Genomic DNA, 18272 nt, shown 5'->3' with positions numbered 1-18272 from the left:
AGTGAGTGAGTGAGTGAGTGAAAGTGAGTGAAAGTGAGTGAATTAGAGTGAGTGAGTGAGTGAGTGAGTGAGTGAGTGAGTGAGTGAGTGAGTGAGTGAATGAGAGTTAATGAGTGTGAGTGAGTGAGTGTGTGAGTGAGTGAGTGAGTGAGTGAGTGAGTGAGTGAGTGAGTGAGTGAGTGAGTGAGTGAGTGAGTGAGTGAGGAGAGGCGGGTTTGTGTGTCACTCGTTGTCAGAGAGATGAGAGAGAGAGAGAGAGAGAGAAAGACCAGCTGGTATTGTGTATATTCTGCGGAAAATTAGTATCAGAAGCGTTTCAGATATTTCAGTATCGATTTGTATCGATATTTTTGACAACACTACTTACACTTAGTTTATTATTTCAGATGCCTTTTAAAAAATAAATAATAATAACCTGTTAAACATGAAAGGTTAAGAAGCCTAGGGTTTAATATAGGACCCAATCTAACCTTTTTTTTCTAAGAATGTACAATAAAAAAAGATGGAAAATCCCACAGAAGCACACTGAAGGACGGACCAGCATCAGTCTGATCTCTTATGCACAGGCAAATTTCCTCATAAAATGTACTGTAACAGTCTTATTTGAATTGCAGTCTAATTTAAAAAAAACAACAAGTGAATCGTACAAGCACACTTTTAATCTGGATTTGTCCCCTCAAATCGGTGTTTCGCTGTCCAGCTCTGCTACTCTAATTACCTCTTATATTCCTCTGGCAGCAACATGACAGGCTGTCAGCCGTAAGAGACAGAAATGCACCTGTGAGCAGAGAGAATAAATCACCTTTTGACTCCTTCTGTGTCTATAACAAAAGGGCATCCGACCAGAAGACAGCAGAGCAGCGTGAAGATCGTGACCTTGGCGGCTCACTTGTTGCTCATTAGCGGACATCCTTCTTTATGTGAGTGAATTATCTAATTAAACCTCAGTAGCCCATTAGCAAAAACAAAATGCATGTATTTATGAACTCTGCTTTGCATTAAATTATTTAATAACTGAAGTCCAAATTAAATTGCATATGAAATAAACTATTTTCTGGTGGTTTCTTGATGAAAACTTGCTGCTATGATGCTAGAGTGCAGTGGTTGCTATGACATTTCTATAGATTCAGTATTTTACAATTAAAAAGGAAAACTTTTTATGCGTTTTAGCCGTTCATTTACACGACAACAGCATTTGGGGGCCTGAAAATGCTAACTTTTGAAAAGGGGATTCAAAGTGCAAGTGAAACTACAAAAACGTGAATTTGTGAAAACGGTGACGTCATGCTTATGAGTATTACATGTTGGGTCTATAGACGCGTAGTGTTTCTATACAAAGTGACATCGCCATCAACTGGCCTGGCAGCAGAATACAGCATTTTTAGTCGGTTTCGCAGATCCGTGTGAACGGGGATCGTTTTGACAACGTTGCCGTCTGTACGCGAAAAACACAAAGGAAATACTATTCTGGTTTTAGTTCATCGTTGTCGTGCAAAAGTACCCTAAGTTAAAGCAACACCAAAGATTGGACCTTAAAATAATGTTTCCAAAAAATAGTTTCAGGGGTTCATCAACTCGTAACAGGGTGAACGGCACTTCTACATTCGCTCTGTGACCCTCTATCGGCTAGAACCGCACTATGCAAGTTTGCCAGATCTGGTAGCGGATCTGTAGTTCGAATGAGACATAAGAAACTACAAATTTGACTTGCTTTACGGCAAGCGTTACAATAGCAAAAAAATAGCAAGCAATGTCATTGTTTTGTTTTTCTTCGTTTCTGATGTCGCAATACATCATACTTACATAAAATCATGCAACATACTCTACCTTGTCTGTGGACATCGTTATTTCCAAAGCCAGTGCTGGATAAACAAATAGCGTGCGTGCGACGGTAGGCTGCGGACAGTGGTATTGGATAATTCCGCTTCCAACCTGTAGGGGGACCGCAGAGGAAAAGTGCTTTGGTGTTGCTTTAACAACAGTAACAACAATGACAGTGATTCATGACTTACTCTTTTAAAAATCAAGGTTCTTTAATGGCATCGATGGTACCGTGAAGAACCTTGGAATGGTTCTTTATTGGAAAAGATTCTTTAGATTATTCAAATGTTCTTCACACTAAGAGAAAATTGATCTTTATTAAATAACTGTTCACTGAAAGGTTCTTTGGGAGACCAAAAAAACTTCTTCTCTGCCATTGCTGCGAAAACCTGCTTTTTGCAACCTTTATTTTAAAGAATTCATTCTAATAAATACACATGAATGTTGATTTAATCATTAAAATATTATTATTAAACACAAAGCCAAAACGTCATTAGGTAATGCTCATGGGTCAAAGGTGCCTGTCATGTAATATACCAGCAGCTTTCAGTCTGACCTTTAGCCTTTCAGGGCTGGCCTGTGTCACATGGTCCACCAACTTTATTTAGCAACTGGTCTTGTTCTCACGGTCGACGTCTGTGCTGAAGATCTTTCCTCTAGATGGACAGAGCGGGTGTTCTGCTGTGAAACAATTCCATGCAACAATTAGTGGAAATTCTGGCACGAATGTAAAAATAAAACATTAATGGCACTAAGAGGAAAGCTCTCCCAGAGGTGAAGCATTGTGCTTTAAAATGAAAAAATGCATCAACCTGAGCCATGTAATTTGCATGTAATTTCTTTTTCAAAAGGATGATTTTTTCCCCCCACCAGACAAAATTACATTTTTTTCATTATGCAGAAGACAGACACACATTAAATGTGAAATGTAAAATAGGAGAAGTCTATCACTAAAGCTTGCATTCGGATAATATTATGCTTGTTCTGTTTAAAGATAATAATTTTGACTTTAAAATGAAGTTGAGGTTTAGAAAGAGAGAGTTTGTTAAAAGAGAAACCAGGGCATATATATATACAGTGTATACAGTAAATATACATATATACAGTATATATACATATATATACTGAAGAATATTTTGACGTTCTGGTTGTAGTTGAAAATGAATCGCAAACTAAAATGTTTGAAAGTTCTTCACCTCACAGGCTCAGAGAAATCGGCTAATTAGAAACCAATAACCAAGAAAAAGGACAGAAATAGAGACGGAAGCGTCTGCTTGTGCTTTATGCACCTCTCTAAAGAAGAACTGCGTCAAACACAAGAAAATTCCTCAAAGGAAACTTACTCTAATTACTGTAGGCTCTCAGAGATTATATATATATACTGACGTTCCTTTGGAAATGTCAGCCTGTGGGAAACAAAATCACCAGAGAATTCATTTGATTTTCATGCATAAATGTTATAAACAAATTAGAAATCACCATAGCAAGTGTGCATCAACTACAACAAATACCAAACTATTTCCAAACAACTATAATTTGATGTTTATATCTGTGTTTTTTATAATTAAGATATAAGATAAATGCAATATAGAAATATGTAAATACACTGTACAATGTGCAATTAAAATGTGCGCTTTGTGCAAAAGCAGGTGTGCACTGGATTTTGCAGGTGAATTAAACTATGTAAATATAAAACTGTGAAGGGGGAAAATATGCAAAATAGCAAATATTTGACTTAATTTATGTTTTCCTGTGTCCAGAGTGAACCGAGCTGGACTTTAATATTATTCAAACATGTGGAAATTAGTCAGAATAAATAATGAGTACATGCACTAAGCAATGATCTAAATAATGTAAGCGTTTTTATTTTTTAACTTAAAGCAAAACACCACAGGTGAACACTGGATAAAGCCAGGTTCAAAATCTTTTTTAAACATATTAAAGTCAAAAGCTTTTAAAGAGGGGATTTTGGACATTTTTTTCACTCCATAAATCAGAAAATACTGTCACCAGCCAGGGGATTTTTAATGAATAAAATGTTGTATAAAATCAGGCAAATTATATATAAATAAAACTCTGTAAAAAACCTTCAGAATATAAAGTAAAGTTTGGTGTGTGTAAGTGCTGCTGAAATAAAGATTTCTGACTGCATGAGAAAACAGCCTTTAAAGAGATAGTTCACCCAAAAAATGAAAATGATCTTCTTTTGTGTTGAGCAGAAGAAAGAAACTCATAAAGGTTTTGAACAACATGAGGATGAGTAAATGATGACAAAATGTTTCATTCTTAGGTGAACTATCCCTTTAAAGATAGGCCTATGTGTAATAAAGTGCTCTAAAAGATCCACTTAAAAGTGTATTTTGGATGTTTTCTTTCCACTAATCTGAAAAAAACACTTTATGAAAAGCCCAAAATCTCAAAATTGACAGATGCATGAAAAAACAATTTAGCCTGTAGTGTCTCGCCTTAAGAAACACAAAAAAATCCCCAATTATAGAGCATCAAAGAGCTCTGATGGCCTCTAATCGCTTCTCTGTGATACTGAAGAGAATCGATTCATTTCAAACCGGTTTGACTGACGGAACGAATGTGAATGGAGGCTCGTTTGCATTAGTGGGTGTGCGCGCGCGATCTCATGTATGACTATGGGAGGGGTTTGCAGGTGTTAATGGCGCGTCATGAGGGAGTCTGGAGCACTAAAGACCCCGGAGAGGGACAGATAGAGGGTGGTCTGGTTATTTGGGGTTTGTGATGGTGACACTGCGGATGTTTTGATGGTGTTGCAGTGCATCAGTGTTGAGCAGACCAGTCACATCACACGCGCGCGCTCTGGATGTTTTGCAGTTTGCCAGCGAGCGGAATGACGAATCAACTGTTCAGGTGAGAGAATGATTCATGATTCTTTGGGGATAATCGGAGCGTTTGTCTTCTTTCTCCTCAGGCCTCACACATTTGCTCTTCTCCTCTACAGGTTCTTGCTGTCTGCTGTAGTGGTGTGTCAGGCTGTTTCTACTGAAGCAGGTACAAGTTGAATCTTTTACTCCGTATGTGGCCGGTTGTTTCATAGCTACTTTCTAACATGGATAACGCGTTTTCTCTCAGGTTGTGAGGGCTCAGAATGTGGGAAAGCTGGAGTTTCTGGAAAGCCAAAGCAACAGGCGGAATTCTTGAATAAGTTCAATGAAATGAACACGCAAACGCCGCAACGTCAACACCGCAACGCAGAGGCCGCGTTACCGTTCATAGGACTGACTGGAGGTGAGCTCATCAGAACCATAGTGGAAGAGATGAATGCATGCATGGATTGATAAACAAATAGACAGATATAGATGTGGTCAATGTATGTGTCGTGTATTTATGATGTGTAAACAAGTTTATAGTATGGTTGGAAAGTCACAGGGTCAGAAAGTTTGGAAACATTACTATTTTTAAGTCTCTTATGCTCATCAAGCCTGCATTTATTTGATCAATAATACAGAAAAAAATATTAATATTGTGAAGTATTATTACTATTTAAAATAATGGCTTTCTATTTTATTTATTTTTGCGATCAAAGCTGAATTTTCTGCATCATGATGATTTATTATCAGTGCTGGAAACAGTTGTGCTGCTTAATATTTTTTTGGAAACTGTGATACTTTTTTCAGGATTCATTGATGAATAAAACAGCATTTATTCAAAATCTTTTCTAACAATATAAATATTTACTATCACTTTTTATCAACCCTACACATCCTTGCTGAATAAAAATAAGATCTTTGGAAAGCCATGATAACTTCTTGAAATTCCTAAGTACAGTACAGTCACGTTCTTGGACACAGGAAGATTATTGGAGTTTGATTTACATAAAAAAAATACTACTTTTATATTACTAAAATACTATTTTCAGTTTTCTCCTTCGGTTAATTCAATGTGATGCTGGCTTCTCTCCTTGTAGTGGTTTGTGAACCGCTGTTTACTAGCAATTCCTGAGTGAAAATTGTTCCTACGTCAGTTTTTATTTCCATTTAAGACATGGACAAAGGAAACTACTTGACTTTAATTGCACACCATTGTAAACAACACTTACAAACATGAACCAGAGTAACCGATGTGCCTGAAGTAGAAAACTGTGTGTTTTGAGCATTTAAGCTGGAGTTGAGTGGATTTCTCCATTTATTAATGGGAATTCCGGTGTTGTCAAGCGTAGCGGCCTGCACAGTGTCTGGGTGGTTGTGTTGGGGAAACAGATGTTGGTAGCAGCTGTTGAGATTACACGTCGTAAATTTTTGGGGCTGCTGTTTTGCGTTTGCTTCCTTGTTTTTAATATCTTCATTTTGCTGTTTCTCATCTCAGTTGCTAAACAAAGTCGTACCTGCTGCAAGAATGGCGGAACGTGCATTTTGGGAAGCTTCTGCGCCTGTCCGAAGTACTTCACCGGTCGGAGCTGCGAATACGACGAACGCCTCAGGTAACGAAATCCCCTTGAGATTGAGCTGTACAGCACTGTTGTGGTCGCACAGGGTTTTTAAATGTGTGTGTTTGTACTTTCACAGCGATTGTGGTGTTATTCCACATGGAGAATGGGTTCAGAAAGGATGTTCGTACTGCAGATGTGGATATGGACTTCTGCACTGCTTCCCGCATGTTTTCAGCAAAGACTGTGGTGAGTTTATATAGATGCGTGTTTGTTGTAAAGGCTGCGAGTCTCGTTATATTACAGTAAGGCCAGACACACTCTTAAAGGGATAGTTCATCCAAAAATGAAAATTCTGACATTATTTATTCCACCTTAAGTTGTTCCAAACATGTATGAGTTTCATTATTCTGTTCAACACAAATGAAGATATTTTAATGAATGTTGGTAATCAATTACAGTCAACTGTCTGGTTACCAACATTCTTATACATGTTTCTTTGTGTTTTTAAACTCATACAGGTTTGGAACAACATGAGGACGAATAATTGATGATTTTTGGATGAACTACCTCTTTAATGTCCTTCAGGTTGCTGTAACTAATTCAGTTAGAGATAAGCAACAATAGACTGCAGACAGAAGTTCTCACCTCCAACGATCCCCTTAATAGGGCTGTGAATCACTGACTAAGCGCTTGATTCAAACGGACAGCAAATGATTATTCGTGGCGTCTGTTTCTTGTTTGAGTGGCTGTTTCTTCAAATAACATTCCTGTGTATCATTTCATGTACATTTGTTTTTCTTATTTTCTTTCAGACGACTCTCAGGAAGTTCGGTGGTACCGTTCAAGTGCCCTCAGAACGTTGTCCTCTTCAATCATCATGTTTGTTGCCTTAATTTCACCCTTTCTACTGTAAATTAGATTTCTTAACTGGGTTTTGTACGAGGCATTGAAATATAACACAGCAGAGACGGACTACAAACAAAAAGACGTTTGTTTAAAGTTTTCTTTCTTGGCAGCATTTATTGTCGGCACTGAAATGCATTTTGCTTCCAGTGGAAGTGTAACTAGCTGTGTTAAAAGCAACTGTTTAGTGAAGGAACGTGTGTGTGTATATAGGATTTATATTGAAAATATATTGTGTTTGTGTCAGTGCGCAGCCAAACCAAATGGATTCTGTCTTTTTCTATGTCTCTGTATGAATTTATTGTACCAGAGAGTGCACTGGCGGAAAGTAAAGCTTTTTTATAATCAGTATCTGCAAATACACCCGTGTTTTCCTTTCAGAATATACATGTCATCTTAACAATGAGCCGCAGTTCTTGATTTAAAGTCAAGTTCTCGCCGCTCAAATGGTCTCGTCCTCATTTGTGCTCAACTTTCGTTTGCTGTGTTTGTCATTGGAGAGAGAGTCAGATAATGCTCAGATAGCCTGTGATTGTTGACCTTTCGGCTATTTTCTCTTATCTTATATAAACAAGTCGTCCGTCCGGCCAATCAATCTCAGTGGCTGGAATGACTATCTTGACCTTCTTGAGTTGGCCGGTGATGCACTGTAACACTCTTGTATGATTGAGCGAATGAATTTGTCTCATCCAATTAAAACTTGCATCAATAACTGAGATGGCTGACTGTTTACTGACTTCAATTAAGCAATTTATCATGGACGCTGAAAATTAGATTGGATCCCAACAAACTGAGGCTATGAATTACCATGACTTTCAGAAGCAAAAAATGTTCTATAAAGTGTCAACTTTTTGGGGGGAAGAAAATAAAAGGTCATTGTAATGTTTTTTCCCTATTCTGATCATATTTATTTCAAGCTCATTTTTCAACTTCTAGTACATTTTCTAAAGATTTAGTACGCTAAATGTAGAGAATCACTTGGTGTCTGTCTCTCTTCCTGTTGGGCTGAATAAACACAGAGACTCGGGCCTGTTTTACACTACAATGCTTGAATCTCTTTGGTATTAATAGCCGGGTGGGGTTGGGGAGACCCTCCTAAGCCCTGCATCTTCTCCATTGTCAAGCGTGATAACGGCCTCATTCTGCATGAAGAATGTACTCTTACATGCAAAAGGCCTCGCATGAGTTCAATAGTTAGTCAAAGAGATGCTTATAGGGGTGTATTATGTGATAAGTGACCAGGATATGGCCCAGCCTGCTATTCAGGATTTAGGATTAGAAAGTTTACTTCAGGCAAACTCATTTTGACATTTATTTTTGTGTAAGGAGAAAGTCACAAATTGTATTTTCATTATTCTTTTTCTGTGCTTTCTCAATATTCCTAGTGGTGAGTCTCATAATTGAAATGCAATCATTTTTAATTCTTATTTACAAAAGCAAATATAACATATACGGCTATAAAATTATATATTATATTTACAGTACTGTAGATTTTTTAAAATGTTTTTGAAAGAAGTCTCTTCTGCTCATCAAGGCTGCATTTATTTGATCAAAAATACAGTAAAAACAGTATAAAAAATAATATAATTTAAATGACTATTTTCTATTGAAATATATTTAAAAATGTAATGTATTCCTGTGATCAAAGCTGAATTTTCAGCATCATTACTCCAGTCTTCAGTGTCACATGATCCTTCAGAAATCATTCTAATATGATTATTTGATGCTCAAGAAACATTTCTAATTATTATCAATGTTGAAAACAGCTGTGCTGCTTCATATTTTTGAGGAAATATGATAATCTTTTGTGAGGATTCTTTGATGAATAGAAAGTTCAGAAGCATTTATCAACATTTATTTGAAATAGAAAACATTATAAATGTATTTACTCACTTTTGATCAATTTAATGAGTTCTTAATGAATAAAAGTATTAATATTTCTAAAAAAAAAAAAAAAAAAAAAAATCATACTGACCCCAAACTTAACGGTAGCCTAGTTTATATACAATTTGTAATATATATATATATATATATATATATATATATATATATATATATATATATATATATATATATATATTATATATATATAGAATATAAATATATATATAAATATAATAAATATATATATATATATTTTTTTTTTTTTTTTTTGCATGGTATTACATAAAAATGTAATCCCTATTGATGAGAAAATACAACCAAAAAAAAAGTCACTAAAAATAATGTAAACTACTGGGACAACAATTTTTTTCTTGTGGTTTTGTGGTCTGTGTTTCTCATTAGTCAATAGTCGCCAACGTCAAAGTGTGTTTCAGCAAAAGTTAAACTTTTCTCAACTTGTGTCACTGTCACAAACCCTCGGGTTTTCCCTCAACGTCCTTGCGACGCACCATTCCCACTGAACTCCCTGATTCTCAGGGCTGTGCTGCTCAGGCGCCCCGAGGCCTCAAACTCTAAAGTGGCATTAGACATTCTTTAAGTTTCATTGATCCCCTTAAAATAAGCTGCTCTATCTTCTAACCTCCAGAGATTAATCCAGTAGCGACAAAGCTCGGCACATAGAGAGACTTTTGACCGTGTTTCAATTCTTTGAGCTTCAGGAAGTCCCACATTTTCCATGACATTCAGACACTCCGGAAAGGGGATTAATGGGAGCGTTTAGAAAGTGACTCCTAAGAGAAACTCACTCTGGACTATAACAAACCTTTGTCCTGCTGGGAGACTAGTCTTCCCTTCCTCTAACGTCCCGCTGGTTCAAATGCGATTGCTTGGACGATAGCGTTTCATATGCACAAGCTGCTCGGTTCCTTTGATGGAGGCCTAGCATGCGGGTTTAATTGGGCTGAAGGGTCTCCGCAGGAATCTCCTCGCTGAAAAGCCTGGATGTTTGGGATTACATGCAGGAAATCTGTCTGGGATTGTTGGTTGGTAGAATGGGGGATGCTTCTGTAGCAATTGCAGGTAAACTTTTAAGTGATTGCATCACTTACGGGAAAAAAAAAACAAGGGTTGCTTTCAATCCAGTTCCTGCAAGAGAGTTTATCTTCATCTTTTCAGAAGTTTTCTCCATTTGATGAGATACAGGAAGCCCAGGCACTTCAAACACACACTCTTCCTCTCTCAGCTGGTGTTCTTTTTCTTTTCAAAGTGTTTGATTCAACTTTAATGCTCATATAGGTTCATTGTCTTAGATATGCATGGATCAGCTCAATCCAGGCCGGGAGTCATATACTATTGATAAAAAGATGGCATTATTAATGCATGGCACCGAACCCGCATATTTGACTGAGGAACGTTTCATATGAAAAACCAAACGTGCGAGTACGCGTCAATCAAAATCAACACTTTCTTTTCCAATTTCACGTAGCCCTAAGGTTTGCTCGATCTCCCTCTGAAAGTATTAGACAGAAGTTTATTGAACTTAGAATGAAACTTAGTTAAAGCTTTACAGCTCAAGGAAGAGCTCATGAGACGAACACAGATCTCTAAAAATATGGAAAAAAAAGCCTTTTCTTTTCGATCTATAAGGTGATGCTAAGAATCAAGATGTTCTGTTTATCTTCATTCTTTCTCTAAGACAGCCATGAGGTTAAATGGAGGGCAAAGAAAGACTTTCTGACTATTTCTGTTTGAGAAGAAAGAAGCATAAGTTTGGAAGTTGGTAAGTGAAACATAACTAAGCTGTTCATCTCATGTGCATCATCTCTTAAAGGGATACTCCACTTTTTTGGGAAATAGGCTCATTTAACAACTCCCCCAGAGTTAGACAGTTGAGTCTTACCGTTTTCGAATCCATTCAGCCGATCTCCGGGTCTGGCGGTACCACTTTTAGCATAGCTTAGCATAGATCATTGAATAATCAAGAAACTTTGCTGCCGTACCATGAGTCCAGCAGGCGTAATGATATGACGCAGCGCCTGAAAATAGTCCCCAGCTCGGTAACTTCCAACGTGACCGGGACTAAGTTTGTCTAACCTATTAGACCTCTTTTCAGGCGCTGCGTCATATCATTACGCCTGCTGCACTCATGGTACGGCAGCAAAGTTTCTTGATTATTACGCAGGAATGAGAGTATAGTTCCTAGCCATATCAGCCTAGAAAATCGCAACTTTTCATTTTCCGTCGGTCTTAGTACACGATGTAACTACAGAAGAGTCAAGTTTTAAATAGGAGAAATATCGAAACTCTTTGGTCATTTTTTTGAGAGAGATGCTAATGGTCCTGTCCGATTCAATGATCTATGCTAAGCTATGCTAAAAGTGGTACCGCCAGACCCGGAGATCGGCTGAATGGATTCGAAAACTGTAAAACTCAACTGTTTAACTCTGGGGGAGTTGTAAAATGAGCCTATTTCCAAAAAAAGTGAAGTATCCCTTTAATAACTGTACAATAAATCTCAGTCATATGATCTCAACATGTATCCCCCACTGTTATGATTGGAGGCATCATCTCATGTGCATTGTTTTAAACAGGTGTCAAAACTAAATGTATTTCTTCAAGTTAATGCTTTTTGGTGTAAGTGTGTAAAATATTTTACAATTTTATTGGAGTCTATATTGAGAACAGCAGGACTGAACTGAATCTCAGTGCTAAACCAGCTCATTTCTGATCCCGCTGATCTTTAACTCCATGAATAATGACTTTAATCTTGAATAAGGTTTTACAAATGTGCATAGCAAAGACATAAATTCTTTTTCAGGTGTGAATTTTATATTGTGCAAATTCATCACTTCAGTTTGTTGCTCTAAAAAGTTGTATATTATAATCGTAATCATGCAAATGATGCACTGGAACCACATAAAAAAAAAAATCAAGGATTATTTATATATTTATTTAATTTAAACCTGAAAATAACCAATGTTTTAGGATTGTGAAAATGTAAGCTTTTAATCAAATATCAGTAAATAAGTCCCGTTTATCATGTAAATTATGCAAAATGTCTACAGTTTTTTCTCTAAATATATATTATAATTATATTTATGCAAATGATATCAAATGCACTGGAACCATATTAAAAAATCTATTGATCTATCTATCTATCATTAAACTTGGAAATAAACAAAGTTTTCTTCAAATAAATAAAAGTGCTGACATAAAATGAATAGGAAATATTAGATGTACACTATTTCTGTGAAAGTGTAAGTTTTTAATCAAATGTAAGTAAGTGAAGTGCCAATAATCATGTGACTCAGAGAGTCAGTTTGTCTTGCCTCCATTGAAGCTTGAGATGTTTCCTGTTTCCTCCTGGTATTAAAGGGTTAAGATTACAAATTAAGATATTTTTGATTAAATCTGAGAGCTGTCTCACTCCTCCATAGGCTTCTAAGACACTATAACTTGCTGGCCCAGAAAATGCATTAAAGACATCGTTAATATAATCCAAGTGACTCCAGTGGCTCAATCTTAAGTTTATAAAGCGACGAGAATACTTTTTGTGCGCAAAAAAAACTAAAATAACGACTTTATTCCACTTTTCATTTCCTTCTCTCTGGGCCTCGAGTCTTTTCACGTAGTGTTTTAACGCAGCGCGTCTGTGTTGCTCGCACCACGTAGGCTTACTATTGGCCGACGCTGGTCATGTGTGTGATGCGTGTGACATACAACACAGAAGCGCTGCGCAAAAACACTACGTGAAAAGACTCGAGGCCCAGAGAGAAGGAAATGAAAAGTGGAATAAAGTCATTATTTTTGGGGTTTTTTGCGCACAAAAAGTATTCTCGTCGCTTTATAAATTTAAGATTGAGCCACTGTAGTCACTTGGACTATATTAACGATGTCTTTAATGCATTTTCTGGGCCAGCAAGTTATAGTGTCTTAGAAGCCTATGGAGGAGTGAGCCAGCTCTCAGATTTAATCAAAAATATCTTAATTTGTGTTCCGAAGATGAACGAAGATCTTACGGGGTTGGAACAACATGAGGGCGAGTAATTACTGACAGAATTTTCATTTTTGGGTGAACTAACCCTTTAAGATGTTTTGGTCGATCGGCTCACCAGTGGACGACTCTAAATACAGGAGTAAACGGGGTCTAAAACGTTTTGATCTTGTCCACTTTCTGCCACTTCCAGAGGGAGTGGAAAACACATTAGACCGGATTTCTTTCGGAGTGGAGACGCTCATGTGGTCGACTGTGTTCAAACAGCCACTAAAGACCGTCTTCTCTCCGTCTACTGACCGAATGAGTGAACATTATGGGAAGAGCTCTAGACAGACGGGATATAAACTTTATCGGCTGAAGACTCAAGTTTGGTTTGAAGATTGAAAAACGTACCAAGCACAATGTTCTCTCACCATTCCTGATTTCTAACACACACTCACAGCGTTCGGCGTGATCTCGCGGCTCAGAGCAGAAACTAAAGCTGATGTTTTCTGTCGTCTCCAGGCGTGTTCGTATGTAAATTGCGTGAGCTTATTTTGCCCATTAGATCGAAAGATCTGAAAAAGCCCATACATTTACTCTCCCCTCGAAGAAATCAGGACAGAAGTGGTTGAAAGTGAAGTGGGAATGTGTTTCCCTCGTCTACTTGTGATCCGATCGATCGACCAAAACGCGTCTTAATACCAGGAGTAAACAGGGCCTGGAAATGTCAAAAGTTAAACGTTTCACTTAGATTGTGATGCTGACGATATAATTAGCATTGAAAATAGATATAGAGGAGTCTCAGAGTTTTGGACCTCACGGTGTGTTTGTTATCCTGAGATATAGTGCTTGTCACCGGGCTGTTTCTCGGGTCATCCCAGTGGAAAGCTTGTGTGACAGTGGCAAATGTCTCTGGTCTGTGGCAGTAAACAGAGGTATATAGGGTAAACAGAGCGAGGGCCGTCAGGGGCCAGGACTCGGGTCGGGGGACCGCAGTAATAGGGAGGGAGTAGTGAGTTAGCAGCAAAGTGCTGTCTGACTTACACTCACACAACAGACAACCCTATACATCACAGCGAAGGGGGACATATTTACCCTGACCCGCAAAGGGAAGGAGGCGGAGACACTGGCATTACTTACAGAGACACTGTTCTTCTGCAACGCTGCGAAGGAAGGTACACTAGAAAAAAGGAATTGCCTTGTCTTATTTTATCATCTCTCTCTCTCTCTCTCCGCGGTCACCCTTTGTACTGTCATCATCTCTTATCCTTTGTTCTTGCTTCTATTTCTTTTTCGTCTGTCCCCTATCTCAACATTTCCTGTGGCTATGTTTAAACTCATCTGCGCTCTGTCGTTTCTTCTTCTTCTCATTCGGAGATTTCTCTTCTTATCTGAAGGTGGTATGTAAAGAAGGCAGGGCTGGCCGATGGTCTACAGCAGTGGCGGGTCACGACCCAAAAATGGATCGGATGGGTCGCGGACCGGGGCCGGAAAAATAATCATGCATTGGATAGGAAATAATACATATTTTATAAATGTTCATAAAAGAAAATGTAACTTTAAATATGGGTTCATTCACAATAATATGCAATAACTATGTGTTGAACCCATTAAACCATTTAAAGCACTCAATATTATTTTTAAATATATCAGTCATTTATAATCTTTATATTATATCATAATATATATGTGATACTTGATATATAGATTATATTATAATTATATTAAAAATAATTAATGTATGAAAGCATTGAAATTTAAGGTTAATTTAAAAATGCTCAATGATTTTATATTAAAATACATTATTGATATTATAATTTTATATTAGATCATGATATATTATTGATACAATATATCTGTATATTATATCAAATATATATATTATTCATTATGATATAAAACAAATATTTATTCATAGTTTTCAAATATTCATAATTTTTATTTTTTTATTTTAAAGTAATATTACTTTTGAACATGAAGCCAAAAGAAATGATAACATTAAACATAATAATAAACATGTGCCAAAATGTATGCATGAAGCCATCAAAATTCAAGATACATTTAAAAATGCTCAATACTTTTATAATAAAAATTGATATTAAAATATATGATCCATATAATGTAATGTTGATAACATTATGTTATATTATATTATTCATATTATAATGATATTAAAAATGCATTTTCATTATTTTCAAATACTCAAACCATATTTTCAATGTTTGTTTTAAGGATGCTTTTGTTTACTTTGTACATTAAATCAAAATATTACTATTTAGAAATTTAGAATTAAGTTATTACATTAAATATGGGTTAGTAAATATGCAATAGTAAACACAGTTTGTAGAAAAAAGTGTACATTTGACAAAAAAAATGCTCAATTTTATAATAAAATTTGATATTAAAATATATTATCGGTAACACTACATTAAGGTTTCATTAGTTAACTACTTTATTTATCATGAGCTAAGAATGAACCCTCTACAGCATTTATTAATCTTAGTTAATGTTTATTTCAACATTTACTACAGTATTAAAATCAAAAGTTCTATTTGTTAACATTAGTTAATGCACTGTGAACTAACATGAACAAACAATGAACAGAAGGATTTATTAACAAACATTAACAAAGATTAATAAACACTGTAACAAATGTATTGCTCATTGTTAGTTCATGTTTGTTAATAACTAATGTTAACATTTAAACCTGCAAGTGTTCCCATATTATCCACATTGTAATGTTTAGCCTATATTATAATATATAATCACGTTTGAATGATATTAAAAATTAATGTTCATGCATTTCATATTTTTTTCATAATAATTTTTAAAGGACATTTTTCTTTACTTTTACACATTAAACTATTTTAGTTCTTGGTGTCGGCCCTGACTAGATGTCCAGTGTAAAATCAAAAGCACAAGCACTGGTCACAGAAGCTCTGATCTACAGGCCATCTGTGTTCCACACCGTTGCTCAAACCCCGGCGAGAGGACGTACATCTGGGCCGTGGGATCAAAATTCTGCTCAGAAAGCCCACATAGCAAGAATGTCACGGTTTAGCTCTCCTCCAACCCAGTTAATTGCTTAAAGGCAGACTCGTGGAATGAAATATGTCTAATACGCGGGTGCCAATAACCCCTCCTGACGACAGACGCTCTCGCATAAGAATCAAACCCTCCTCATTACACGAAGGGCAATTGGAGCTGAATTAATTGACAGGTGGTGCTGCCGTAATGAGCCATAAATTAAACACACCATGATCGAATGTATTCACATTCAGTACCAAAGATGTGACATTTTTGCACAAAATGACTTGACTGATAGCCCTTCAAAAAAGGGAACTGAATACCAACTGGATCTGGACATTTCCTGATCAAAATGAGTTGAGTTTTCAGTGTGTTGCTCTACTGCTGGTGTTCTTGGTGGTTTCTAGGAGGTTGTGAGGACCTTGCTTTGCTTTTAAAGGTGATGCTATGCAGTTACAGGGAGTTCTGGGTGTATGGCAGGGCTAACTGCACTTTGGGTTTGTTAACATAACTAACACTCAGACCGAGTCATATTAAATCAGTGATGCTTGACTTAGATGAAAACATCTCTAATAAATCTCACGTTACAATTAAAGGCTAGTTTTAGGTTTTTAAGCTGCCGTCGCTTAAGATCAAGTCAGGTTTTGCATGAAAACACAAGCCAAACACGAGTGTATAAATTCACAGGGGCGTGAGAGATGGAAAGCCAGTGCGAGTGGGAGTGAGACAGACAGAGAGAGAGGAGGAGTGATTGAGAATGGGGGTTTGGTGGAGGGTTGAGACCAGAGGCCTGGGATAATTACTCCAGGAGATCCTGCGATCCATCATTCCCCTCCATCTCTGGGATTACACTCCGTCTAAGCTCACAACACCTTGTTTCCCTCCAGGGTGGAGTTGTATTTACATGGAAGAGCTTTAGACGCTGTGGATTATGGGCTTCTTAATTAAGTGCAATGTTAAGTCATGAATCACAGCAGTGATGCAACAGAGCCGGGCAATATCCTGAGGGCTCAGGGGAATCTTTAACTCAAGAGTGTTTGTTTTTTAAATTCTTTTTTAAAGTATATATGTCATATGTGAAATTAAACATCATGTCGTGAAACTCTAGACGGCGCAGGCTGATAGGTCCTTAACTCAATCTGCTTATAATCACATCATTCTCTATAGGGCACAGCTGATTGGTTCCTGCTGTATCAGTAGCCAATCAGCTTGCTGCTAAACCTTCAAATACTGGTCAGCATTTGCAATAGCCGTTCTTTCACCGTCATTTCACCTAAATTGGTTACATTTCAAAAATAACTTGCGAAATGTACGATATTCCATCATGTAAGCAAAGTAAACAGTGATTACAAGGTGTTTGGTTTCATTTCTTCACTCATTTCATTTCTTTGTTATCTAATTGATGACTAGTCTATTCTTGGGATCTGGTTTAGACGTCTATAAAATGTTCACTGACAGCCCAGATTTTGCCTTGTATTAGCCTAGACGTCAGGGCTGTGTTTGGACGTCTATTAGACGTCTTTTAAACGCAAAATTGCTTTCTGGGAGTTTCAGCACGCTTTCAGAAACCCTCCACTTTCCCCAGCTCCACCTGTGTAGATCTGCTATGGTTAATTCATGTATGCTATATTGTACAGCAGCAGCAGCATCATGTCTTACTTGCTCACAGCAGCGCGTCTTGTTCGTATTAGCATTAGCAAGTCCCGTAATTGCTCCGCAGCAGCAATAACCAACAGCAGCAGCGTAGCAGATCTATTCTGCCAAGACCAAACATATCAACAGTAGCCGCGTTTCCATTACCCTTCAAATAGCGCAAACTGAAATTGAGAATTGAAAATATGCCCAATGGAAACACGTCATTTTCGCAAAAACTCCCCTTTATCGCGAAAAAGTTTTTACACTCGCATGAGGTGGTTTTTCAGGCAATTCGAAAAAGAAATATTTCGCAAAACTGCAATGGAAACAGTTTATGCACATTTACGGGTCACCTGACGTAGATGACGCTGTGTGTTTGGACAGAATACGAGACAGAGTTCTTTATTAAATTCATATAAGACAGAAGAATCACAGGAATAATGGATTCTAAACCTCAAATAAATGCCACAATCAAGACCTCGCAGCAGATATGAGTGAGAAACACCCAGAAACACCTTATATGTGCCGCTCACAAGTATAATAAGGGTCGTTCCTTACCATTAATGCTTTGAAAACACATACATCTCCTTCGATTAATAATAATGGCCAGTGCAGTGGCTGGGA

General features: G+C 37.1%; 2 protein-coding genes across 2 annotated transcripts in view; one reads left to right on the top strand and one right to left on the bottom strand.

Annotated features, from left to right (window-relative positions):
• The window catches only part of LOC309489295 (uncharacterized protein), a 15422-nt gene extending 12926 nt beyond the window's left edge, over positions 1-2496 (bottom strand). Inside the window, exons 1-2 of the mRNA XM_082157960.1 lie at positions 2378-2496; positions 1828-1932 (exon numbers count right to left, since the gene is read on the bottom strand). Coding sequence (XP_082014086.1) covers positions 1828-1842 — 15 coding nt within the window. The 5' untranslated portion in view covers positions 1843-1932; positions 2378-2496. The remainder of the gene's footprint in view (positions 1-1827; positions 1933-2377) is intronic.
• Positions 2497-4238: 1742 nt separating this feature from the next.
• tdgf1 (teratocarcinoma-derived growth factor 1) lies at positions 4239-7816 on the top strand. The gene is made up of 6 exons (XM_082158567.1): positions 4239-4701; positions 4793-4842; positions 4924-5079; positions 6157-6271; positions 6357-6466; positions 7033-7816. The coding sequence occupies exons 1-6, from the start codon at positions 4655-4657 to the stop codon at positions 7131-7133; spliced, it is 579 nt and encodes a 192-aa protein (XP_082014693.1). The 5' UTR covers positions 4239-4654; the 3' UTR covers positions 7134-7816.
• Positions 7817-18272: the final 10456 nt, after the last annotated feature.

Source organism: Leuciscus leuciscus, assembly GCF_965113295.1.
Source record: "Leuciscus leuciscus genome assembly, chromosome: 24".
NCBI lineage: Eukaryota > Metazoa > Chordata > Actinopteri > Cypriniformes > Leuciscidae > Leuciscus > Leuciscus leuciscus.
This window is presented reverse-complemented; position numbering and strand designations above follow the sequence as displayed.